Here is a 27721-nt window from a genome sequence, read left to right as displayed (position 1 = left end):
ATGTTAGGTTGTCGTCGTTTTCCTGTTCATGAACCTAATCATTCGATACGAAACCAAACTAGATTGTGTGTGTAAGGTCCTAGGTCTGGAATAATCCAGACCTACTCACAATCTATAAACAAACTCCAGGGGCCCGGGAGGACATACCGAACCCCCTCCGAGTGTTTTCTCTGGTCCACGGTGTTTCGTTGGTAACACTACACCCCCCCCTATTTATCTTGTTAGGTTTCTAATTGTATACGAACAAGACGTAAGTGCCCACAGGCTCTAGTTGTCTGAATATCCATCTTACAATGTATGGTAGTGTAACAATTCAACCTAGCGTCGCCTGCTGGGACGTCAAGGGCCACGTTTTGTGTAGTAATGGTGTGTTCAGAACCTACTGTTGTGTGAGTTTCAAGACCAAGATGGTGACCAGTTTTTAGTTTAGTTAAACACAATCTATTGACGTCTCCTGGTTACGGACTTCCCGAGGTGAATCACGACCAGAACACCTAGTCGTTTTACATTTTGTTTTAAATTTTATTCTTGTGGGTTGTTTGCTTGTTTTTAATAAGGACAATACTGTTTTGGTCCTGTCTTCTCTGTGTATCAACCTTGTCAGTGAACAGGCAAACCAGTTTTGTGATCAATATACACCCCACAAACTGGTCGTCTGATACCAATTAAAACTCCTGAAATTTTGTTACTTTAAGGCTTTCATATTAAAACAAAGACAGACTGGGCTGGGGTCCTTGTCTGATAAGGCCTGAGACCCTGACATTAAACCAAAACTGGCGCCTGTTCTCCTGATCTCACTGTTTATATTTGTTAGTTTAGACAGGAATCACCAGTTTTCGTTTTTATATAAACAAACTACTGGGTCTCGGTGTTCACTGAACCTACAAGATATAACAAACTCAGCGTGCCTGTCCTAGAACGCTAACATATAACAAAACTCGTCCAAGTAGTTTTAATACTCGTCTATACGTACGACTGCACTCACCATCGTGCGCCACATATACCCCTCAGTCAAACAAATGGGTCCTCTGCCTTCTTCAAGATCAGGAACCCAGGGTTATATTGGTCTAGCTCCTGACGAAGAACCTCACCAATATAACAAAACTGTCCTTGTCTGAACCTACATAATATAACAAACTGTCCTGTCTGAAACCTACAATATAACAAACTGGTCCTGTCTGAACCTACAATTATAACAAACTGGCCCTGTCTGAACCTACATATAACAAACTGGCCTGTCTGAACCTACAATTAACACTGGTCCTGTCTGAACCTAAATATAACAAACTGGTCCTGTCTGAACCTACATATAAACAACTGGTCCTGTCTGACCTACATTATAACAAAACTGGTCCTGTCTGAAACAAATATAACAAACTGGTCCTGTCTGAACCTACTTAATAACAAAACTGGTCCTGTACTTAACCTTACAAATAACAACTGGTCCTGTCTGAACCTACAATATAACAAACTGGTCCTGTCTGAACCTACAATTATAACGAACTGATCCTGTCTGAACCTACTATTATAACAAACTGGTCCTGTCTGACCTACATTATAACAAACTGTCCTGTCTGAACCTAACTATAAACAAACTGGTCCTTCTCGAAACCCAATCACCAAACATCTCCTATTAACTAACATCCTGATACAATCCAACACCTACATATCCTTCTCTCTCCTTCTGATAACCATTAGTAACTGCGACATAACTCACTTTTCCTATCAATAATGTCCCACTATCATCTCTCGTTTTACCACCACAATGGTCCCTGCTGACACCTACATTATAAACAAACTGGTTCTTTATGCTCCAGGTGTGTGTGTGTGTGTGTGTGTGTGTGTGTGTGTGTGTGTGTTGACAGAGCAGCTCTCTGAAGCAGGGAAGAGGCCAGGTCCCTGTCAACCTCAGGCCCCACTGAGCCTGGGCTGCGGTTAATCCCTAACACCCCAACACGCTGACATCCAGAGGGATAAAAGTAGGTCACCATGAGTAAAAAAAACATCACTTCATTTGACCTCACACCTCCCAGGACTCAGTGGCAAAACAGTGGCAACAGAGCAGTGCAGTATCGCTGGGTTAGATATAACAGGGGGAAAAAGTCAAATTTGCTACTTTAGATTCACAGCTCAAGTTACTTATTACGTGCCTCTGTGCGATCAAGAAAACAAAACCTATTTTCTCGGAGTAGATGGATACACAATTCAAAGAGATGCAGGTAGMATACAGTATGTCACAAAGGTAAACAGGTGGTCTGTGTATATGATTTATACTAAACTTTTACAAAAGGAGGATATATTCTGTAAGTACACTTTAAGAGGAAGGAAAGACGGTAAAAAGCACAGCGGTTACATTCTCATGATATACTGTACTACCATTTTATTTACCGTTATTTTACCAGGTACGTTGACTGAACACATTCTCATTTACAGCAACGACCTGGGGAATAGCTACAGGGGAGAGGAGATGAATGAGCCAATTGGAAGCTGGGGGTGATTAGAAGGCCATGATGGTATGAGRGMCAGATTGGGAATTTAGCCAGAACACCGGGGTTAACACCMCTACTCTTGCAAAAAGTGCCATGGGATCTTTAGTGACCACAGAGAGTCAGGACACCCGTTTAACGTCCCATCCGAAAGACGGGAAATAAGTGAATATACACATGAATATACATGTTTCTGGTTCAAGTGCTACATTGTATGTTTTCTCCCCAGCCGGATCCATCTCAATCCATCTCAGAATGAACAGCAGACTCCACGTGTGTCCATGTGTCCAGAAAAAAGTATTCTCTCCATTTCGGACGAGGAAAGGTCATAGGGCACCCCACATACACTGTCAGTGTAGTATCATGTGACTCTGTCAGTGTAGTATCATGTGACTCTGCAGTGTAGTATCATGTGACTCTGTCAGTGTAGTATCATGTGACTCTGTCAGTGTAGTATCATGTGACTCTGGCAGTGTAGTATCATGTGACTCTGGCAGTGTAGTATCATGTGACTCTGCAGTGTAATATCATGTGACTGTCAGTGTATATCATGTGACTCTGTCACTGTAGTTACATGTGACTCTGTCAGTGTAGTATCATGTGACTGTCAGTGTAGTATCATGTGACTGTCAGTTTAGTATCATGTGACTCTGTCAGTGTAGATTCATGTGACTCTGGCAGTGTAGTATCATGTGACTCTGTCAGTGTAGTATCATGTGACTGTCAGTTTAGTATCATGTGACTCTGTCAGTGTAGTATCATGTGACTGTCAGTGTAGTATCATGTGACTGTCAGTGTAGTATCATGTGACTCTGGCAGTGTAGTATCATGTGACTCTGTCACTGTAGTATCATGTGACTCTGTCACTGTAGTATCATGTGACTCTGTCACTGTAGTATCATGTGACTCTGGCACTGTAGTGTCATGTGACTGTCAGTGTAGTATCATGTGACTGTCAGTGTAATATCATGTGACTCTGTCAGTGTAGTATCATGTGACTCTGTCACTGTAGTATCATGTGACTCTGTCACTGTAGTATCATGTGACTGTCAGTGTAATATCATGTGACTCGTCAGTGTAGTATCATGTGACTGTCAGTGTAGTATCATGTGACTCTGTCAGTGTAGTATCATGTGACTCTGTCAGTGTAGTATCATGTGACTCTGGCAGTGTAGTATCATGTGACTCTGGCAGTGTATATCATGTGATCTGGCAGTGTAGTATCATGTGACTGTCAGTGTAGTATCATGTGACTGTCAGTGTAGTATCATGTGACTCTGTCAGTGTAGTATCATGTGACTCTGGCAGTGTAGTATCATGTGACTCTGTCACTGTAGTATCATGTGACTGTCACTGTAGTATCATGTGACTGGCAGTGTAGTATCATGTGACTCTGGCAGTGTAGTATCATGTGACTCTGGCAGTGTAGTATCATGTGACTCTGGCAGTGTAGTATCATGTGACTCTGGCAGTGTAGTATCATGTGACTCTGTCAGTGTAGTATCATTGTGACTCTGTCAGTGTAGTATCATGTGACTCTCTGGCAGTGTAGTATCATGTGACTCTGGCAGTGTAGTATCATGTGACTCTGGCAGTGTAGTATCATGTGACTCTGGCAGTGTAGTATCATGTGATGTAGCACCTTCCTCTTCCATACTTTCCTTCAAACAAGCACAGAGGTGTGTCCCAAGTCCAGTGTTACAACTCCCTAACCAATCCCAACCAGTCCCCCCATCAGACCTCGACAGTGTCCTTTCACAGTCCTCCCTCTATAGCCTAGTGGTCCGGGTGGATCGTCTGTTGTTCCACCTGTCCCCACGTTGGGCCGCAGCAGGGGGGCGGCAGTAACGCGGTGCCCAGCCTCGGGGCCTCTCCTGTGGGCTACGAGACCTGTCGGGGTCTGGGGGGGCTGGAAGTCAGGCCTCCTCGGCCGTGGCGTCTATCCCAGCATAGGTGAAGTTCTCGAAGAGCGCCATGTTCACGTAGGCCTGGGATGGGATGTAAGGAGAGGAGTAGTTAGATAGTAGAGTGATTTAGAAAATTACAGGTGAGGAATTAATTCAGTAAAGAGGAGGAATTGTATGTAACCAGGACGAGGGATCTCCAAATCAGGAGTTAATAAGCAGGAAATACTGAATCCTCCAACCAGGATTTGGAAAAACCAGGGAATTTATTGAAAGTTCCTGGAATTTTGCAACCCTAACCAGGACCTTCTGTGCCAACTCCTGCAAGACAACACAAACAAGTCTGGGACCAGGCTACCTCTGTACCTTATGGGATAGGTCAGGAGGTTGCTAGCAGATTGAAAATATGAGTCCTAAGTGAAACTGTAAGTTACAGTCTCCTTACCTTCCTGGCCTCCTGCATTCTGTTGAGCTGTACAGAGATCTGGGAGAACGGAGGTCTCTCATAGGGCCGGTCTCTCCAGCACTGCCTCATCAACTCATACCTGGATTTAAAAAAAACTATTAACCAATTATAAAACCTACAACAAACTATAATAACCAGCTATAATGGTGCACACAGTCTCTGTCTGTGTCTGTGTCTCTCTCTGTCTGTGTCTGTGTCTCTCTCTGTCTGTGTCTGTGTCTCTCTCTGTCTGTGTTGGTGTCTCTCTCTGTCTGTGTTGGTGTCTTCTCTTCTTGTGTCTGTCTGTTGTCTGTCTGTGTCTCGTGTCTTCTCTCTGTTGTGCGCTCTCTCGTCTGTGTCTGTGTCTCTCTCTGTCTGTGTCTGTTGCTCTCTCTGTCTGTGCTGTGTCTCTCTCTGTCTGTTGTCTGGTGTCTCTCTCTGTCTGTGTCTGTGTCTCTCTGTCTGTGTCTGTGTCTCTCTGTCTGTGGTCTCTTCTGTGTTCTGTGTCTGTGTCTCTCTGTGTCTGTGTCTGTGTCTCTCTCTGTCTTTGTCTGTGTCTCTCTCTGTCTGTGTCTGTGTCTCTCTATGTCTGTGTCTGTGTCTCTCTCTGTCTGTGTTGGTGTCTCTCTCTGTCTGTGTTCTGTTCTCTCTCTGTCTGTGTCTCTCTCGTCTGTGTCGTGTCTCTCTCTGTCCTGTGTCTGGTGTCTCTCTCTGTCTGTGTGTGCTCTCTCTGTGCTGTCTTGTTCTCTGCTGTGTCTCTCTCTGTCTGTGTCTGGTGTCTCTCTCTGTCTTGTCTGTGTCTCTCTCTGTCGTGTCGTGTCTTGTCTGTGCTCCTCTCTGTCTGTGTCGTGTCTCTCTTGTCTGTGTCTGGGTCCTCTTCTCTGTCTGTGTCTCTCTCTGTCTGTGTCTGTGTCTCTCTCTGTCTGTGTCTTCTGTCTATGGCTGTGTCCTCTCTCTGTCCTCTGTCTTGTGTCTTGTTGTCTCTCTTGTCCTGTGTCTGTGTCTCTCTATGTTCTGTGTCTCTCTATGTTTGGTCTCTCTCTGTCTGTGTCTCTCTTTGTCTGTGCCTGTGCCTGTCTGTGTCTCTGTCTGTGTCTTGTCTCTCTTGTCTGGTGTCTCTGTCTCTCTGTCCCTTTGTCTGTGTCTCTCTTGTTTGTCTGTGTCTCTCTCTGTCTGTGTCTGTGCTTCTCTGGTCGTGTCTCGTTTGTCTGTGTCTCTCTCTGTCTTGTGTCTGTGTCTCTTCTGTCTGTGTCTGCTCTGTCTTTGTCTGTGTCTCTCTCGTCTGCGTCTGTGTCTCTTCTGTCTGTGTCTGTGTCTCTCTCTGTCTGTGTTCTCTCGTCTGTGTCTGTGTCTGTTGTGTCGTTCTCTCTGTTGGGTGTGTCTCTCTCTGTCTGTGTTGTGTCTCTCTCTGTCTGTGTCTGTCTCTGTCTGTGATCTGTCTTCTGTCTGTTGTTTGTCCTTCTGTTTTCTCTCTGTCTTTGTCTTGTTCTCTCTGTCTGTGTCTGTCTGTCTGTGTCTCTCTCTGTGTTGTGTCTTCTCTGTCTGTGGCTCTGTCTCTCTCTGTCTGTGTCTCTCTTGTCTGTGTCTTTCTTCTGTGTTTCTCTGTCTGTCTGTGTTGTCTCTCTCTGTTCTCTCTCGGTCTGTGTCTCTCTCGTTGTGTCTCTTGTCTGTGTCTTTTCTGTCTGTGTCTGTGTCTCTAGCTGTCTGTGTTCTCTCTGTTTGTGTCTGCTGTCTGTGTCTGTGCTCTCTCTGTCTGTGTGTCTCTCTCTCTCTGTCTGTGTCACTTGTCTGTGTTCTCTCTGTCTGTGCTGTGTCTCTCTCTGTCTGTGTCTTCTCTCTGTCTGTGTCTCTCTCTGTCTGTGTCTCTGTTGTGTCTCGTGTCTGTCTGTGTTCTCTGTCTGTGTCTCTCTCTGTCTGTGTCTGTGTCTCTCTTGGTCTGTGTATCTCTCTCTGTCTGTGTACTGTTCCTCTCTCTGTCTGTGTCTGTGTCTCTCTCTGTCTGTGTCTGTGTCTCTCTCTGTCTGTGTTGTCTGTCTTCTCTGTCGTGTCTGTGTCTCTCTCTGTCTGGTCTGTGTCTCTTCTCTGTCTGTGTCTCTCTGTTCTGTGTCTCTGTTCTGTCTGTGTCTGTATTCTCTCTTCTGTGTCTCTCTCTGTCTGTGTCTCTCTCTTGCTGGTCTGTTGTCTCCTCTCTGTCTGGTGTCTCTCTCTGTCTTGTGTCTCTCTGTCTGTGTCTGTGTCTCTCTCTCTGTCTGTGTCTGTGTCTCTCTCTGTCTGTGTCTGTGTCTGTGTCTATCTCTGTCTGTGTGTGGTGTCTCTCTCTGTCTGTGTCTGTGTGTCTCTCTCTGTCTGTGTCTGTCTTTGTCTGTGTCTCACTATGTCTGTGTGTTTCTTGCACTGTCTGTGTCTGTATATTCTCTCATCTGTGTTTATCTCTGTCTGTGTCTCTCTCTGCCTGTGTCTGTGTCTCTCCTTGTCTGTGTCTCTCTCTGTCTGTGTCTCTATGTCTGTGTCTGTGTTCTCTCTCTGTGTCTGTGTTGTGTCTCTCTCTGTCTGTGTTGTGTCTCTCTCTGTCTGTGTCTAGTCTCTCTCTGTCTGTCTGTTCTTTCTTCTCTGTCTTTCTGTGTCTGTCTGAGTCTCTCTCTCTGTCTGTGTCTCTCTCTCTCTGTGTCTGTTGGTCTCTGTCTGGTCTGTGTATGCTATCTGTCTGTCTGTCTATCTATCTATCTATCTATCTATCTATCTATCTTATCTATCTTCCCTATCTATATCTATTCTATCTATCTATCCCTATCTATCATTCTATCTATCTATCTATCTATCTATCTATCTATCTAATCTATCTATCTATCTATCTATCTATCTATCTATCTATTATCTACTGTCTGTCTGTCTTGTCTCTCTCTGTGCCTCTCTCACTCACTCACTCACTCACTCACTCACTCACTCACTCACTCACGCACTCACTCACTCACTCACTCACTCCACTACTTCACTCACTCACTCACTCACTCACTCACTCATTCACTCACTCATTATCACTCACTCACTCACCTACTCACCACTTCACTCACTCACTCACCTACTCACTCACTCACACACACACACACACGTATGCACGCACACACAGGTCCAAGCCCAGGTCATTGCTTACACTTCGTCGTCACAATTCCTGGGCTGTTCCATCCTGTAGCCCTGAGGGAGCTTCTCGTAAAGCTCGGCACAGGTCATCCCACAGTAAGGAGTACCACCTGGTAGACAAAGAGAGAACAGGGGGACGGATTAACTTTTACAACCATACACTGACACGGGGCACTGACACGGGGCACTGACACTGGGCATGGACTGATGTCTGTCAGTCATAGACTTGGTCAAAATCATCATCATCATCATCATCACCACCACCATCATCATTCCATCATCATCATCATCATCATCATCACCACCATCTTCATCATCATCATCATCATCACCATCATCATCATCATCATCATCATCATCACCATCATCACCATCATCACCCAACCATCACCATCATCATTCCATCATCATCATCACCACCATCTTCATCATCATCATCATCATCATCATCATCACCATCATCACCCAGCCATCACCATCATCATTCCATCATCATCATCACCACCATCTTCATCATCATTATCACCACCATCATCATCATCACCATCATCATTCCTCACAAGAGGGGTTGTTTTGCTCAGACTTTTATGACATAATATTTCCTAGAGTGATGGACGATGTTCTTTCTGTGTATTCTTAAGTTGTTTATTCAGCCCCTCCCCCATTCTCTCTGTGGTACATTTACAGTATGATGTGAAAGCTGTGGTGCAAATACTCTCTCAGGGTAACCGGAGGTGTTTTGACTATTTTATTTTGGGTGCCCACATGGCTGGGAATATATGCCAATAGTATTTCTCACCTGAAAATATGAATAGAGTTCACACTTTACATTCACTTGACGTCAACTTACCTAAACTCACTATCTCCCATAGAAGTACACCGAAAGACCATCTGAGAAAGAGAGAGAGAGAAGGACRWYGAGGAAAGGTGGAGAAGTAAAGGCCATTGAACAGTTAGAGGGACATTATAATTCCATCCATTAAACAGGGTAATTAGAGGTTTTATTTTGACTTGCCAATGTGAACTAACAAGATAATGTAGCCTACCCACTGCAAGTTGAACAGTTAACTGTCAGTCATTCTGTAGAAATACAATATGACTCTGCTTCAGGTTATCTCTCTCTCTCTTTCTCTCTCTCAATTCAATTCAATTCAAAGGGCTTTATTGGTATGGGAAACAAATGTTTACATTGCCAAAGCAAGTGAAATTGATAAACAAAAGTGAAATAAACAATAAAAGTGGACAGTAAATATTACATTCACACAAGTTCCAAAAGAATAAAGACATTTCAAATGTCATGTTATGTCTATATATTCTCTCTCTCTCTCGTAAACACAGAGTAACGGTCTGGTTATCTTTTCTTATGTTCTGTGTGCCTTAGCTCACACACACGCGCACGCGCACACACACACAGCTCATTTACAACTTGTTTACTACAGAAACGTCTCTCTTCTCTGCTAACCTAACCAACTATTTTTCGTTTCACTTCCTGTAGCTGTCCTAGGGCCTTCCAGTCAGTTCTGAGGTGGGTATAAATAGTGTGTGTTTGACAGGCTCTGTGTGGTAGTGAGACCATCCACTGGCTCTATGTTCCCTAGGGCTTCCTGGGTTGTTATCAGTTCCTCTGCCCTAAGTTATCAGTTCACCATTGACTGGGGCGGTGGGGGGCGAACATGATTTGTTGTTTTGGACAGCAGGGTAGAGAGAGAGACCGGGATCATGTGACTGCTGGCATCGTATTATCTTCCACCCGTTACTGGAAGACATGGTATAATTGTCTAAATAAAGCCACGATTTGTTCTAGTTGAACTATGAATTTCCCAGACAGATACTCACACGTCACTCTTGGTGGTGTACACACTGTAGTTTAGGGACTCTATCGCCATCCAACGCACAGGCAACCTCCCCTGTAATGCAAAGAGAAAAGGTCAAGACATCGTACAGTTCAGTCCTCCTATGCAGTTACTGCCCTCTTCAGTTCCTTCCACTCATTTCACAGTCTTATTTATCATCTGTACTCATTTTGGGGAATCATTACAGACTAGTACACTGGCTATTGTTTGATAATGCCCAGTGCTGTTTGCGACTGAGCACCCACCATGGTCTTCTTGACATAGACCTCCTCTCCTCTGGACAGACCGAAGTCTGCTATCTTAGCGACCAGGTTGTCTCCCACTAGAACGTTCCTCGCTGCCAGATCTCTGTGGATGAACTAGAGAGAGAGAGAGAGAGTGAGCCAGAGAGTGGAGAGGGTTGAGAGAGGAGCCTTGAGAGTAGAGCACGTACGGGAGAGCGCGAGCACAGAGAGGAGAGTATGGGAGGGGACGGGCAGGGAAGGCTGTAGGGGGCGGTGGGGGGCCGCTGGTGGGTCTCGCTGCTTTTCTTCCGAGTGCGTCTGTCCTTTTTGTTTTCCCGCGCCTTGTTCCCGGTGCCGTTTTGTCGCTGTGTTTGCGGTTCCCCCCTGGCTTTCTTTCCCCGGCTGCCGGGGCGCTGGGGTCTTGCCCTCCCGTTCGCGACGGTGTTCCGTCTTGCATCCCTGCCGCTGCCTCGGCTTGCTCGTCGTGCTTGGTTGCCCTTCTTGTTGTTCTGCCCTGTTCTTTGCTCCTTGCCTGCGCCGCTGCCTTTTGAGTTCGTTTTTTTTTGTCTCCCAGTCTCTCTTTCGCTTCTTGCCCTTGTCTTGTTCTGGCCCCAGCGTTGGACTTTCTGATGCACGGTTATATTCGTAGTTCCATGGCCGCTGGTTCCCCCACTTTTCCTCCGCCCATCCTCGGGTTCTCATGGGAACCCGCCCTGTTCTGCCTGTTTTCCCCCTCTTGTGTGGAGCGATTGTGCGGTTTTCCCGTTTCTTTTTTTGCCTTCTAATCCTTTGCCTCCTCCTGTGTCTTCGGTGTGGCATCTTTGGCGTCCCTTGCCCCTATTAATGGGCCCCCCGTTCTCCTCGTTGATTGGGGCCTTTGCAGTCTATCGCTCTCTTCGCGTTGCCGTCTGCCGTCGGCCTGCTGCTGCCTACCGTTTTCTCTATTCCCTTTGGCGGTAGTTTCGCCCGTGGGTTCTTGGCCCTGGTCTGCCGTAGCTATGCTTTTAGTCGGCTCCCACGGGTGTCCCATCCCCTCTGTCCCGTGTGCCGTGTGTTTCGTGCCGGACTCCGAGCGTTGTCCCGTGTGCTTGGGACGGGCCGTCCTTGGCGGCCGCATCTTTCTCCGCTTCCGCGGACCCTGAGTCCGCCGTGTGTAAGCGACTCGCAGAAGGGGATGGTAAGTAAGGGAGAGAATTGCTATGGGCTAGGGAGTAACAGAGTAGGGAGATGGTTACGACGTGTATGGTGACTGGGACGTATGAGTGTCTTCTACTGTTCTACCCATGTCATCCTCTGATGTCCACGATCTTTGGCACTGTCGAGCCAACCGAGAGAGAGGAGAGAGTGCACACCTGAGAGGGGCGCTGGATTTGTGGGCACCGCTAGTAGACGTATGAGGGAGGTATGATGGGAGACTTGTTAGAGCATAGAGGAGTGATGTTAATGTGGATGTTCGAGAGACGGAGACGACGAACAGAAGTGGCCTAGGGTCTGCGAGATCTTGCCGTACGTCTCTTAACAGCGACCCGAGAGAGGCGCATTTGGGTAAAGGGACGTGAGGTGGTGGAGGATGGGAATAAGCCGGGGAGGCTGTTCTTTTGCTTGTCATGGCCAGCGACCCGGCTTAGTTAGAGGTAGTGAGGGAAAATGGGGATGATGGGGGTGATAATGTGCTTAGAGCAGCATGGTCTACCTGGGAGGTGGCCATGGGGTACTGGGCGATTCAGTTGGGCAGGTTACAGACACACGCTACCATGCGCTCTTAGTAGGGGTACAGCATTTGCGATTCGCCTCTGACTGGCGCCTGGGAGACGCTAGATAGGCTTCTGGAATGGCTAACTCCGGTGGAGGTAAGCTGTTGTTGGAGTAGTTTTTCGTGGGCTGTCGTCGTGTTTGCTCCCCTCGTATTTCCTTCCTCGTTAGGCGCTTGATCTGACGCTGTATTGGCTGGTCTGGCTGATCACTAATGCCGCGTGGTTTCCCGGGTGCTAATCCGGAGACCCTGCTACATCCCCTTCCGGATTTGGTTCTGGGCCTGCCGCTCTTGTTCCTACTTTGTTTGTTGTGTGTGCGTGTCTGCGCAGCCGCGTGGTGTAATGCCGTGGCCTGTTGTTTTCTTGTGTGTGTTCTTGCTTTTCAGTGTTCCTCCGCGCTCTTTTTTTGTGTGTCTGTGTTTTTCTTGCCACCCTGGAGTGGGTCCTTATTCTGATCGCCTTTTCCCTCTTTTCTGTCTGCGTGGTCAGGGCCAGGACGTGCGTTTGGCTGCCCGGGCCCAGGATGTGTGGTTGCTTTATCACTGACTTACGCCTGTTCTCCTGATCTTTCGTTACTATTTCGTGTTTTCTCCACCCTTATTTCTGGCCTCGTCTTTGTTTCGTTTCCTGTGTTTTCTTTTTGCATTATTTTCGCTTTTGCTTTTTCATCTCACTCTGCCTCGGCCTGGTGTTTGCCCCGCAGGATTCATTCCAGTTCAGCTCATTCTGGCCCCGCCGGCTGCGTGCGGTTGATCTTCTACCTGTGGCTTGTCTGTTCGCACTCCTCGCCCGTTTTCCCCTCTGCCTGTGGGTTTGTTTCTCGTGCGAGTGCCTTGGCCTCCTCCTGCGCACGTGTTGCTGTTCTTTCTCCGTGGCCGCCTGGTTGCTTGCGTGGCCGCGGGCGTGTGGTCTCAGGGTGTGCTGCCGCCTTCACGTTTTCGGCTTTAGGCTTTCTCTCTTTGCCGGGGACTACGTCAGGTTTTTCTCTCCTTGCAATGGGCCTTTCGCTGTGGCCTTACGCTCGGTCTACACGCTGTCTCCGCCGGTGGAGGGGGGCAGGGGGCGCTTGTTTTCACATCTGTCAACTTTTGGGAGAAGCTTGTGATTTCGCCAGGATATACTGCGGTATGGGCAGAGCTTTGTTTTCCCGAGCAGGTAGGTCCAAGGCTCATTTTGGGACCTTGTAGGTTTTCGGCCCCGATGTGAATCGTATGAGGGCACAACCGGCTATATCCCCTGATTTGGAATGCCATGGTTTCTTTGGGTTCCTTGGGGCTATTAAAGGACCATAACTCACGCATTGGCACCCGCTTCTTCTGGACACCCGGGTGGCTTACCATGGGATCTCCAGGAGTTTTGTTTGGTCAGTGTTGTCCTAATATTTGCGAGCTTACGTCGCCATTCGGACACATTTTCTTATTTCTTTTTTTTCCTGTTTTCTGCCTCTTAGATATTTGGACGATCCACGTGTTTTTTGGCTTCGACCGGGCAGCGGTACGGTGATTTTTCCACCTTTATTTGTGGCTTTCGTCAGACGCTCCACGTGCACTTCGGTTCCAACCGCCGCTCCCTTTCAATTTAAGGAATCATATAACTCTGAGAAACATGGATTTTTCCAGCAAATTATCTCTCCATCATGCCTCTATACATGTCAACATTTCTAGATCACTCAGACTGTTCTTCAATGGAGTTTTTTGCGCCACTGCCTGGTTCTTCTTGCCGGTTTTTCTGGTGTTCGCTGATCTGTTTTGAATGTTCTTCCTCGGAGTTGTGCTCATATGGGTATTATGATTGAATGAGTGGACATGTAAAGATTATTTAACTAGCGCTAAGTGCAGGGGCTGGGTGTCTTGCGCCTGCCTGGACACTCTCAAACTTGAGAGAAGCTTGTCACCGTCCTTCTGGGGATGGCGATAACGCTACAGATCTGATGGGAGGGCTGGAAAAGTTGCCAGGGTTCATATGTGTCAAGCTTAATCCAAGGCTCTTGGGGCCTAGCATACTTTTATTTTCTTGGTCCATTTAACCACAGCGTGGACTAGCTTCATACACAAATTGCATTTGATTGATAAAAGTGATGAAGGGAATCTTTCGTTTATGTAGTAGATTTCCTCTCAACATGAAGCAATCATTTGTGTATTTCAAATCGATTATTACATTCCCATTGTTCATCATCCCTTCGCCTCTTCTTCCCTCTCCTCTCGCTCCTTCTCCTCAAATCTAAGCCTGCTTTTCACGTTCGCTCATGCTACTCCATTGCTCCTTCTCTTCTCGTCCACTCGTCTCGATCCGTGCCCGCAATCTAGCAGTCCCGTTCTGTTGTGAGGTTGACGGGTGGTACTCTCTGCGGCTTGCCTCCTCTCTCTCTCGCCTATCATGCTCCCTCACTTGCATATCGGTCCAGGGTCTGTCTCTCCAGTGACTCTCTCTCCTCGTGTTCTCCTCTCCCTCTATTTCTCTTCTCATCTCGCATGAAAGCTCTCTCTTCGCATCATCGCTTCAGCTGCTCTCTCTTCTCACCCTCTCCATAGGCGGGGCGTCTCTCTCTCCTCTCACTGGCAATGTACAGGTATCCCTCTCGTCTCTCTCTTCTTACACTCACGCGTCAGATCGAGTCGGCCTCAGTTACGGCTGACTAACAGGATACGAAAGTTCTCATTGTCTCATTCTCACTTCTCGTACCTCTACTCATTCTAATTCTGCGATTCGCTCACAGTCGTCTTGTCCTAAGGTGCACGTCTCTCCATCTACTTACTCTTCATTGTTACTTACTCTACCTCTACCTCAGTCTGCATGGCTATTACATCGTAGTGAATTCCTTCCTTAACTGAGTACCTCACTTCAACCTGTAGTCCACTAGATAAACTTATACATTCTATGTCTTCTTCTGTGTTGGTAACTCATCATTATTAGGTCAAGAGAGGATGAGAGAGAGCTCAGGAGTTGAGTACTGGTGCAGTAGTCATGTAGCGCTACGACGAGATCTGACGAGTATCTGCAGGAGAGAGAGAGATGAGAGAGAGCAGAGAGAGAGAGAGCAGAGAGAGAGAGGAGGAGAGAGAGAGAAGAGAGAGAGAGAGAGAGAGAGAGAGAGAGAGAGAGAGAAGAGAATACTCAGCCTAAGAGCATATTTCTTTCCCAAAATTATAATTCAATACAAAGAATTTGAAACTATAAAAGATGAAGAAAAATTCAATATTTATTGGGTGAAAAGCCAAAATGTGCAGTTTTGGCAGCCAAATAGGTCCTCCTGCCACAGCCTGAGGGACAGCCAGTGAAAATGCAAAGTAATGTTGATAATATTTCCCATTTAGCTTAGTTTTTGTTTTGTCTTCGTACCAGGTCATGTGTTTCTTCTCAGTCATGTTGACACTGGTCTACTACTGTTGCTTTAATGTATTGTTGTTCTGATTAATATTGTTGTTGTAGCTGTTATTAATGGTAATCCCATGTCCACTACTACTATTATTATTGCTGTTAGTCCCACCATTTATTTATATATAAATATATATATATTTTGTGTATATATATACATATATATTTTTTTAAAATTTTTCGATATGTATACTTTGACAATGTAAGTAATAATAACTTGCCATGTCAATAAAGTCAATTGAATTGAATTGAATTGAGAGAGAAAGAAAGAAAGAGAAAGAGAAAGAGAACCAGCATTAACCAGCATTAACCAGCCATTCTGGTTTCTCTCTCACGGCTACTTGAGAACCAGTAGGATTGTGAAACACAGTGGTTTGGTAGGATGTATTTTTCTCGTGGTTGAGTTGTTTTTGTAATCTCCCTCTAAAGTACAAAGAGTAACAGGCAATTCAATTATGTCCCAAAACCATCAGATGTGGTATGGAAATTGAAATGTCACGCTCAGAGCTTGGTCCCAAGACTCTGTATCACACAGATAGATATGCAGCAGCGGAACCGTTTGCTGATGTGGCATATGGACAAGCAAAACAAATCTGATAGTGCAAATGCTTCTTGCAGATAGACAGGGTTTGTTTGGGTTGGACGACACACAGTCATGTCCAGGTGAACATCAGAGGATCTGTATGCATCCGGATAACTCAGGATATTAACCACTTCATGCCCTGCATGTTGGGCTCAGGCAACTAAGCAGTATGCAATCAGTACTGAACAAATACAAAGTTGACCTGTAAACCATTTACAGTTTACACAGCTTGACATCTTAAAATCMCTATACACATGCTATAGCAAAACATAAAATAATACAGACTTATTTCTTTCAACTTTCTTCAAAACTCATATTTAAAAGTATTCCCTTGAAGAGGGACGTATTATTATATTACGGCCAGCAGTATTATTATAGCGTCAATTAAAAGCATGTAATTCCCCCCCCCCTGACCAGTAGGTGGGAGACTCACCCCTGTTTTCACAGGCTCCTATGAGGTTGATGATGTTGGGATGCTGGCCCAGTTTACACAAGACCTCCAGCTCTCCTGCAAAGTCCCGGTGGTCATTCTCAGAGGCAAACTCTGCTCAAAACGAAACACAGCAAACATAGCAAGTTACAAACAGGTACAGAGAAAGAAGCTTGTTCAATTTGACACCTGGCTTGTTGTCAGAGGTTTTAGTGTGTGTGTGTCTTTGTGTGTCTGTGTGTGTCTGTTTTAGTGTGTGTGCCTGTGTGTGTTTGTGTGTGTCTGTTTTGGTGTGTGTGCCTGTGTGTGTTTGTGTGGTACCTACTACCTTTCAGCATCTTGATAGCAGCGCTCATCTTGGCCCCATCCTTCTTGATCATGGCCTTGATGACCTGGCCGAAGTTGCCCTCTCCGATGACGTCCTCGAACTTGATGTCATCCCAYTCCAGGATGGGGTAGGTGAGGGACTCGGCGGCAGGCTTGGGTCTCCTYGTCAGGGTCAGGGTCCCAGAGTTAAACTGCAGGATGGTCTCCTCTCCCTACGGGTTGCAATGATTCATTTCATTCATTTTTAACCAGTCAAAGTATAAAAATGGTATATATAGAGAGGTTTCTAATAATATGTTGCGATGTATAATATAGTGTAAAAAGTGGATATATAAACTGTACAAAACATTARGAACACCTGCTTTCCACAGTATAATGGCCGGGTGAGTCCAGGTGAACTATATGATCCCTTATTGATGTCACCTGTTAAATCCACTTCAATCAGTGTATATGAAGGGGAGGAGGCAGGTTAAAAAGAAGGATTTTCAAGCCTTGAAACAATTGAAACATGGTTGGTGTATGTGTGGTATTCAGAGGGTGAATGGGCAAGACAAAAGATTCAAGTGCTTTTGAACGGGGTATGGTAGTAGGTGCCAGTCGCACCGGTTTGATTGTGTCAAGAACTGCAACGCTGCTGGGTTTTCACACTCAACAGTTTCCCGTGTATCAAGAATGGTCCACCACCCAAAGGACTTCCAGCCAACTTGACAACTGTGGGAAGCAATGCCAACATTGTCCAGCATCCCTGTGGAACGCTTTTGACACTTTGAAGAATCCATACCCCGATGAATTGAGTCTGTTCTGAGGGCAAGAGGGGGTGCAACTCAATATTAGGAAGGTGTTCTTAATGTTTGGTACACTCAGTGTATATTTAGTGAACTAGTTAATGACTGTGGTATGCCGTGTCTCTCTCTCTCACTCTGTCTCTCACCGATCCAGACTGGTAGGTGAAGCTGCGTCTGCGGTTGAGCAGGGTCTTGCGGATGCAGAAGAGGGCCAGCAGGGCCAGCAGGATGGTGACACAGGTGACCGTCACAGACCCCACTACCGCCACCACCAGCTGGTAGCCCTCGCTGCCTGGACGCCCCCCCACACCCTGGGTGGTTGGAGTGAAGTCCTGGAAGCCTGAAAGGGGAGGAGGACAGGAGGAGATGAGGAGATGAGGAGGAGAGGAGGTGAGGAGGAGGTGAGGAGGAGATGAGGAGGAGATGAGGAGAGGTGGGGAGGAGGTGATGAGGAGGCGAGGAGGAGATGAGGAGGTGTGCAGTGAGAATCACCTGGGCATCTCCTATTTCTTATGTACAATAGGCTAAGTATCCTTAGTATTAGGCTAAGTCTCTCTCTCTCTCTCTCTCTCTCTCTCTCTCTCTCTCTCATTCATTTGGCAGAGTGGTGTAATCTATCTCTCACCATCTCCCTGGGTCCTGGCATGGACCATCTTGCTCCACTCCCCCGGTACTTTAGAGAAGGCTCTCACTCTGAACTGGTAGAGAGTACTCCCGTTAAGCGCAGTCACGTCTTTAACCGTCTTGTTGCCATCGTCAGTATCTACCCAGGGGTGCAGGCTGCCCTGACCCACTGGCTGGTACTCTATGATGTACTTCACTATGCCCCCGTTAGGGTCCTCAGGGGGCTGCCACTTCACCTGCACCGCAGACACAGACAGGGGCAGGGCCTGGACATTACGAGGGGAGGAGGGACCTGAGGGAGAGGGGAGGAGAGGGAGGGAAAGGGGGAGAGGGGGAGAGAGGGGGAGAGAGGGGAAAAGAGAGGGGAAAAGAGAGGATACATCAGGGTTAGTATTGGTCAGAAGGTGTTATCTTATGCTACATGGCTACATGGCTACATGGCTATTGCCCAATGCTGCACAATGCTTTCATCCTGATTTCCTTTCTTTAATCATGACACACTACGAGGGCAGGGGGGAGCCAGGCACCATACACCATACATCCACCAATCACGCTCGTCAACACTCACCGCTAAGCCAATAGAAAGAGTTTTTGTTAGTTACCCTGGCTGTTGATGCGGAAGTGGTAAGGCTTAGAGGCAGGCCCCAGACTGCCACAGTTGAGTAGCCTGACGACCACTGTGTAGTCTTGGTGGTACTGCAGGTTGTAGAACTTGGTGGAGAGCACATTGAGCAGGGTGGTCTCCTCTCTCAGCTTCTCTCCTGAGGGGGAGGGCCCAAAGAGCTGCACTAAGAACCCGCTGGCCGCACCCACGGCCCCGCCCGCGTTGCCAGGCAACAGCCAGCGTACGGTGGCGTTGCGGCCCTCCACCGAACTGAAGTCAATCTCCGGTCGAACCGTTGGCTCTACAGTAGCGACACAGAACACGCAGTCAGGGAGAGGTCCACCAGCCTGGGATACTTTCTCATTCTACTGTTTACTTAGCCTCGGGCTTACAGACGGACAAAGAACATTCTGATCTGGTCACTTATAGACCTCAGAATTAAAGAACCATTCCCAAATTCAGAACCAGCACTTAGCTGTCCATAGGTACAAACTACGACTAACTTCAACTCTCTCTCACCACACACACACACAACAACCACACACACACACACACACACACACACACACACACACACACACACACCACACACACACACACACACACACACACACACACACACACACACACACCACACACACACACACACACTCCCCTCTGCAGCTTCATCAAACCTCTGCTCTGACTTTCTTCCATTACGATACTACAAAAACTAAAATGGCCGCTATGTTGTTTCTCACCTGGACAGTCAGTCTCCATGATGGCCTCAGGCCCCAGAGTTCCCTCCCCTCCCTCCCCAGGACGGGTCAGCTGGACACGGACGTGGTAGCGTGTAGACGGCTTCAGATTCATCAGAGTTATAGGCTCTCTACTGTACACTGAAGAACATGAACAGAGAGAGAGAGCATCAGAGACCATTATCAATGTAGCATAGGGATCTAAAGTGTATACTGTATAATTAAGCAACAAGGGCCGAGCCGGGCAACACGGCTCGGCCCTTGTGTGCCTGGACACGGCCCTTAGCCGTGGTATATTGGCCATATATCACAAACCCCAAGGTGCCTTATTGCTATTAGAAACTGGTTACCAATGTAATTAGAGCAGTAAAAATACATATTTTGTCATACCCGTGGTATACGCTCTGATATACCACAGCGATCTTTCCTGTGAAATGGATAATAACGCATGTTGCCACTTGCCAAGATGTGTAGTTGTAACTCCCATGACTTTACATGAGATCAAACTCCACCTGACATACCTATGATGGAGGACCAGGAGTCTCCAGTCTCCATGGGCTTGTAGAGGAGCTTGGTGGAGTCGATGGGTCCGTCTCCTCTGTAGGAGTCCACAGGCATCACCACCAGCTGCTTACTCCTCTTCTCCAGCAGCTTGGGAGGRGTGCTGGGGCACGGCGGCTCTGGGGAGAGAGCGGGTGGGGGTGAGGGTGTGGGTGAGACGGGTGATATGACAAGTTTCAACCAGAACATTAAAACCTTTTTGTCTACCCTTTTTCTCAGTGTGTATTTAGGACAGGTTTCCCACTCAAATCAAGTCCTGCACTAAGACGTATGTTCAAGTCCAGGACTAGGGTTCCTCTGTGTCTAGGAAAGCTGCCCTCGATGTTAAGCACCTCACACTGACTGATCTGGACCAGTTAAATACTTTTCTCTTCTGACCTTTGACAGTGAGGTTGAACTTGCGGGAGTCTTGTCCCCCATTGGTGGAGACCCTGCACTCCCATAACCCAGCATGCTCGAAGGACAGACGGGGGATCTCAAACTGGGCTGTGCTCTTATGGGAGTCCATGGTGGTGCGAGACGCCTGAGAGAGGTCCAAATAGATATGGGTAAGTCTGTATGTTGAGCCAACTGACATTAGCATAAAAAATATTCACCTATTTTCACTGTTACAAAAACACAGAATTTCCMAAATCTCACTGACTACACCATCACCGTTTGATTCCCAGTAACGGAATAATCCAATAKAAAATAAACACCCTGGCCATCCCTCTATTGCCTCTACCTTGAGCACAGAACTGTCCAGTTTGCGCAGCTCGATGCTGGTGTGGCTGGGCAGGGGGTTGCCTGTGGCCGAACACAGGATCTCAGGGCTGGAGTCAAGGTTCCACTCCAGACTACTGGCCATGTCCAAGATCTGAGGGGCGCGGTCTGATGGGGGAGAAACAGATGAAGATGAGGAAGAAGATGCTTGGTAGAGGCACCAGTGGTGATGATGAGGAGGAAGATGAGGAAGAGGAAGTAATGTTTACCTACCTGATTTCTCACAGTGCTGTCCTCTCCAGCCAGTGGGACACTGACATCCACTGAAACGGTTACACACTCCCCCGTTCTTACACCTACAGCTCAGGCTGCAGTCTGCCCCGTACATATCCCTGTGGCAGGCTGGGGGAGGAAAGACATTAGGATGGGAATGCCAAGSTGTTGAGGTTCTAATAAGTGTGTCATGAATTGCTACCTGATCTGGCTATGCATGTTATGTACGTATCTATTTTAACACATGCAGTAATGTCGATTGGTTGGTTGTACAGTACAATCAATATTTATTTGTCAATCCAAGGCTGAAAATACGCCATAACCCTATTTATAACAAATTAACTCACATTTGTTGCAGTGGTTCCCAAACCACCCGCTGGCACAGGAGCATCCGTAAGGGTCAGCCAGGCAGAACCTCAGCCCTACACAGTCCAGCTCTGACCTGCACCACTCCTGGCAGTTACGGCCAAACATCCCCTCTCTGCAGGCTGGAAGGGAAGACATTACAGTCCTAGATTTAGTACAGGACAGGCACAGTTATTTCAGACAGTTTGTCAATAGAATATACTGTATTTTACACACACACACACACACACACACACACACACACACACACACACACACACACACACACACACACACACACACACACACACACACACACACACTCTCACCTCGTTGGGCATCAATGATCATTAGGTAGGTTTTATTTCATTTCAGTTCTACACTGCATTATCTTCTTTTCTTCTTTTACACACTCACACCCAGACCCACCCACACTCACACCCAGACACACCCACACTCACACCCAGACACACCCACACTCACACCCAGACACACCCACACTCACCTGTCTCACAGCGCATCCCCATGAACCCTGGTGGACAGATACAGTCCCCGTCACTGTCGTGACACACCCCTCCATTGAGACACTCTGGACAGTCCTTGTCACAGTCGGCACCCCACTTCTTACTTGCACAGTCTGGGAGCGACAGCAGAGAAGCATCAGTGGCCAACCCACCCAAATACAAACACCTCATCCATATGTGAATCATCATACAGATCCTTGTAATGGTTAGCAGTAAGAGAGATGCTCCTGGGAGAGGTGTTGGAGGGCCAGTAGGAGGCACTCTTTCCCCAGGGCAGTGATTGGGGACATTGCCCTGTGTAGGGTGTCGTCTTTCAGATGGGATGTTAAACGGGTGTCCTGACTCTCTGTGGTCACTAAAGATCCCATGGCACTTATCATAAGAGTAGGGTGTTAACCCCGGTGTCCTGGCTAAATTCCCAATCTGTCTCTCATACCATCATGGCCACCTAATCATCCCCAGCTTCCAATTGGCTCATTCATCCCCCCTCCTCTCCCCTACTAACTATAACTATTCATTGCTGTAAATGACAATGTGTTCTCAGTCAACTTACCTGGTAAAGTAAGGGTTACATATAAATAAAGGTACGGTAAGACAGGTAAGACTATTAACTTAGTACTAACAATGTCCAACCAAAAGTGTTTCAGAGAAGAAATAACTAAATGTATTGTCAGGCTTACATCCAGATGAAAATAGATCAATCCCAGGACAGACAGTATACAATAGCAATGGGAGGTTCAGCTTATTTTACTGACTCTAATCTTTTGACTCGTTCAGTCAAAATAACGAATTTTTAGGGTCTCCCGGGTGGCGCAGGGCACTGCATCGCAGCGCTAGCTGTGCCACCAGAGACTCTGGGTTCGCGCTCAGGCTCTGTCGCAGCTGGCCCCGACCGGGAGGTCCGTGGGGCGACACACAATTGGCCTAGCGTCGTTAGGGAGGGTTTGGCCGGTAGGGATATCCTTGTCTCATCGCGCACCAGCGACTCCTGTGGTGGGCCGGGCGCAGTGCGAGCTAACCAAGGTAACTAGGTGCACGGTGTTTCCTCCTACACATTGGTGCGGCTGGCTTCCGGGTTGGAGGCGCGCTGTGTTAAGAAGCAGTGCGGCTTGGTTGGGTTGTGCTTCGGAGGACGCATGGCATTCGACCTTCGTCCCTCCCGAGCCCGTACGGGAGTTGTAGCGATGAGACAAGATAGTAATTACTAACAATTGGATACCAAGAAATTGGGGAGAAAAGGGGGGTAAAAAAATAAATAATAATAATAATAATAATAATAATAACGAATCTTTCAANAATAATAATAATAATAATAATAACGAATCTTTCAACTCATTTTATTTGAGTCAGTAATGCCCAGAGCACCAGGACCTCCTACTGGTGAACAATGAACTGAAAACTCAAGAGTCATGATTCTACATTCGTTCACCATAGGGGGCTTGTTGGAGCTGTCATTTGCGACTGAAACTTGTTAAATTTGTTGATTGCTAGGCATACAAATAAGATAATGTTTTGTTACATTCTGATACATTCGAAGTGAAGTTGTGGCCGCAACCGGACGAGATTGTGAACGACTCATGGCGGAATGCATTGCTTGACTGCTGTGAGGGTGATAAGCTCAATATCGTTCGTAAACTGCAGCCCCCAAACGATTTGCTCTCGAGTTGGAGTTTGTTGAGTAGAGGCTGTGTATGTTTTGGTTCTACAAAGCTGTGTCCATCATAACGTTCAATAATCAATGAACTGCAGTCATTCTTACACCATCTTACACTGAGCCGGAAGAGAATGTATTAATACTGCTGTAGGACTCATTGCGGCCAGCACTAGCAGGTCAAACGAACTACTAAAATGAACGAGTCAATTTGTGTATGTGTGTGTGTGTGTGTGTGTGTCTTTGTGTGTGTGTGTGTGTGTGTTTAATATGAACACCCCTTCTGTACCTCTGACAATCAGCCTCATCCAGGCTCCATTGATGGGACTGTCTCCCACGAAGCCTGCACTGTAGATGCCCTCGTGGGCACGAGCCACGTCCTCAAAGGTTAGCACAGTCGTACTGTTGGACACATCACCCCAGTGGGTCATGTAGAAATAGTTTCCTGGTGATAGAACACAGTATGAGTCAGGACATAGGACAAGATATCATTAACATCATTAATCAATGAATCAAGCAATTGGCTATATTGCCATGTCATTTTCTCATTTAGATGAATCTATTCCCTCCCTCCATAACTCACCATTGTACTTCCAGGTGACATCTCTCCTCTGGGAGCTGAGGACCTGCATGGCCAGGTGGACTGTGTCCCCTCTGTTAGTCGTCACTGTGAGGTGGGCCGGGACAAAAAGACCTGGAAGGAGCAAAACAGAAGAAGATGTGTTATCTCTCCCTCTCCCTCTCCCTCTCCCTCTCCCTCTCCCTCTCCCTCTCTCTCTCTCTCTCTCTCTCTCTCTCTCTCGCTCTTTCTCTGTCTCTCTCTCTGTCTCTCTCTCTCTCACACACACACACACGCTCTCATTCTTTCACTGAGAGCCTCTTCCTTACCTTTGCTGTAGTTGTTGATGAGAGTAACTGTGACCAGGTTTCTAGTAGGACTAGTTCCCTTTGATGCATGACAATAGAAGATGCCCGTCTGGTCCACTATACCAACAAACTCATTGGCCACCACCTCCTTGGTCTTGGGCCTCTTGACGCTGTATCGGGACGGTGAGGGGAGGATGAGAATGCTGTTGTCCTTCTTGATGTCCAGGTCTAACTCTGCTGCATCCCGCTCCCCAGTGAGGCAAGATATGGAGAAGCGCTGAGGGGTGGAGGCCTCGGCGTTGGAGATCATCGTCAGGTCTGTAACCGCACCTGTACGGACGAGATGGCATCGCTCACATGATACAGKAATCTACACTATTATGAGATAAAACAACAAAGGGAAGCTACTGTAGTAATCTACTGATGTTATAAAAATCTGTTAATTCATTCTAACCCAAACAAACAGTACTAGACCTTAGGGCAGGGGTATTTAAATCTTACCCTACGAGGTCTGGGCTATTGCTGGTGTTCTGTTCTACCAGATTATTAAGAATGGGGGAAAAAAGCAATGGAACTGGCTTCGAGGTCCAGATTAGAATTTGAGGGYCTGAGGGCATAACGCTACAACCTGGGGACATATTTCAGTTACAAACTGACCTAGAATCAGTGCAACCAACATAAATCATTAGGAGCCAAATAAGAAAACACATCATATATGGTGGCACAGAAATGGTGCAACATAAATTCAACATTCCTGTTCTGTGGCATTTGAGCCCTGATCCACGGAACAATAGAAGGAAACAGGGATGAGCTCCTGCTCTCTTAGGAGGATGCATTCTGCACTCCCATTGAACTTTTATAGTAGCCCATGACTTGTTGTGTCAAATCAATTCTGATGTTCAGAAATCTAAATTACAGTTGCCTTGCATAGCCTACGTTATAGCCTTCTTTCTGGGGCATAAACATTCAGTGGAAATGATTACAACATCTAATAAGCACCTTGAGTAATGTAGCTTATACCTATTTCAGACAGAAGGTGTAGTATATTACCTGTAAAAAAATACCAGGCAATGTTTATATGGGCCCCTTTCAAACAGCCCCTTATTTACCACTTTCTTGCATGTATACATACCCCTTTTATACATGTCAGYGGGTAACTGGTAAATTAGGAAGCGAAGAGGGATGGGGGATGTTGTTCAACCTTGGGGGCTGTCTGTATTTCAAACATGGAGTTCTTAGCCTAGTGGTTAAGAGTGTTTGGCCAGTAATCGAAAGGTTGCTGGTTCAAATCCCCGAGCCGACTAGGTGAAAAACTGACGCTGTGCCCTTGATCAGGGCACTTAACCGTAATTGCGCCTGTAAGTCGCTCTGGATAAGAGCGTTGGCTAAATTAATAAAAATGTAAAAATGAAAGCCAGAAAAAAATAATAACAAAATATCCCAAAGCTGTGGATTTTTTCCATCCTCCACCTGTGTCAAGGTCATGCCACGCTTTGTGTAAGAGCTATTGAAGACTGAGATCCGAAWTCRTAATATATACAGTTGAAGTCGGAAGTTTACATACACTTAGGTTGGAGTCATTGAAACTCATTTTTCAACCACTCCACAAATTTCTTGTTAACAAACTATAGTTTTGGCAAGTCAGTTAGGACATCTACTTTGTACATGACACAAGTCATTTTTCCAACAACTGTTTACAGACAGATTATTTCACTTATAATTCACTGCATCACAATTCCAGTGGGTCAGAAGTTTACATACACTAAGTTGACTGTGCCTTTAAACAGCTTGGAAAATGTCATGTCATGGCTTTAGAAGCTTCCTGAGAGGCCTATTGACATCATTTGAGTCAATGAGGTGTACCTGGTGGATGTATTCAAGGCCTACCTTCAAACTCAGTGCCTCTTAGCTTGACATCATGGGAAAATCAAAAGAAATCAGCCAAGACCTCAGGAAAAAATGGCGTAAAATGGCGTAAGGACAACACAGTCAAGGTATTGGAGTGGCCATCACAAAGCCCTGACCTCATCCTATAGAAAATTTGTGGGCAGCACTGAAAAAGCATGTGCGAGCAAGGAGGCCTACAAACCTAACTCAGTTACACCAGCTCTGTCAGGAGGAATGGGCCAAAATTCCCCCAACTTATTGTGGAATGCTTGTGGAAGGCTACCTGAAACATTTGACCCAAGTTAAACAATTTAAAAGCAATGCTACCAAATTCTAATTGAGTGTATGTAAACTTCTGACCCACTGGGAATGTGATGAAAGAAATAAAAGCTGAAATACATCATTCTCTCTATTATTATTCTGACATTTCACATTCTTAAAATAAAGTGGTGATCCTAACTTACCTAAAACAGGGAATATTTACTAGGATTAAATGTCAGGAATTGTGAAGCACTGAGTTTAAATGTATTTGGCTAAGGTGTATGTAAACTTCCGACAACTGTATATATATTTTTTATGGTGTGGATTATTCTCCATCCACCCCTTTCAGAATATACCATCTTCATAGTCATGGCATGCTTGGTTCAACAGCTATTGATGAGAGAATATCCACTGAATATCCAGTATAAAACTAATTTTACCTTGGCCAAAAACAGGCAGGCATTGTACATTTGTGTGATATTTGACTGTGTGTGAAAGGGGTATTACTGTGTTTTTAAGATACAATTTATTTAGGGTTTAAAATTGAATGGATCAGAATAAGCTTGTCCCCCCCACTTACCTGACACAGGTATGAGGCACAACAAGTACAAGATATCAATCATAATCGTAATCCTCAAAACCGCAAATCACAAATGAGCAGTGGTTTCTCCAATCCAATTCTTCGGTTAAAAGCGRACACTTCTACATTCCGGGCGGCGGTCCCCAGCGTGCCAAAGAACCGCGCGTGTCTTTGCGCATTTCCATCAATTCCAGTAACTGTTTTTAACAGTAAAGTAATCCCYGCAGTGATATCTCTTTCCCTATGAGTGTTCCAGATCATGTCACATTCTCCAGATCTCATCTGAGCGTTCTGACTCTGGGTGGGAGAGGAGAGGAAGGAAGAGCGTCACGAGGGGAAAGAGGTCGTTACTCTCCAAAAGCCTTGGTTCTGATTTCAGGAGTTGCAGAGTTTTGCATTAGTTTGTGGATTAGCCTACTTTMTACTTGTCATAGAATGTAAATTCGYTTTCCAATCAATTTCTATATTTCCACCAAATTCGTCAATAATTCACGTAGGCCTAAAAAATAGCATTTAAAAAAATTATCCTGCAACAAATGTCGTCGTTGTTTTATGTATTTGCACAGTTTTGACGATGCCCAAGAATGGTTGGTTTTAATGCATTTAGATGTGCATGTGTTTTTTATTTCCCTCAGACATATTCTACATCTCTCTGCCCCAGGCTGGTCTCATAGACTAGACATAACATAGTAAATGTAAGTCAGGGACAGTGAAATTAGTATATGTATACGTTTGGTATGGTTACATAAGACAAAAGGTTACTTAACGCAAAAAACGAAAGTAAGGTGGTTGGTCGGGGTG

The 27721-nt window shown here is 46.3% G+C and overlaps 1 protein-coding gene and 1 long non-coding RNA gene across 2 annotated transcripts; both read right to left on the bottom strand.

Moving 5' to 3' along the window:
* Positions 1-2253: 2253 nt before the first annotated feature.
* On the bottom strand, positions 2254-3678 carry LOC139028957 (uncharacterized). Its single transcript, XR_011481190.1, has 2 exons — positions 3556-3678; positions 2254-2833 (listed from the first exon to the last, which is right to left on the bottom strand). It is a non-coding gene; the product is annotated as an uncharacterized lncRNA (long non-coding RNA).
* A 26-nt stretch (positions 3679-3704) lies between these two features.
* LOC111975492 (tyrosine-protein kinase receptor Tie-1) lies at positions 3705-27203 on the bottom strand. Its single transcript, XM_070447441.1, has 23 exons — positions 26921-27203; positions 24214-24522; positions 23909-24019; positions 23615-23770; positions 21656-21787; positions 21153-21293; positions 20806-20934; positions 20555-20700; positions 20209-20353; positions 19791-19949; positions 19273-19410; positions 17930-18220; positions 17451-17644; positions 16521-16731; positions 16196-16306; positions 10844-11211; positions 10260-10676; positions 10072-10185; positions 9810-9880; positions 8824-8864; positions 7987-8083; positions 4836-4935; positions 3705-4474 (listed from the first exon to the last, which is right to left on the bottom strand). The coding sequence occupies exons 1-23, from the start codon at positions 26961-26963 to the stop codon at positions 4403-4405; spliced, it is 3696 nt and encodes a 1231-aa protein (XP_070303542.1). The 5' UTR covers positions 26964-27203; the 3' UTR covers positions 3705-4402.
* Between the last annotated feature and the right edge of the window lie 518 nt (positions 27204-27721).

The sequence above is a fragment of the Salvelinus sp. IW2-2015 genome, linkage group LG16 (genome assembly GCF_002910315.2).
Source record: "Salvelinus sp. IW2-2015 linkage group LG16, ASM291031v2, whole genome shotgun sequence".
NCBI classification, from domain to species: Eukaryota; Metazoa; Chordata; class Actinopteri; order Salmoniformes; family Salmonidae; genus Salvelinus; species Salvelinus sp. IW2-2015.
This window is presented reverse-complemented; position numbering and strand designations above follow the sequence as displayed.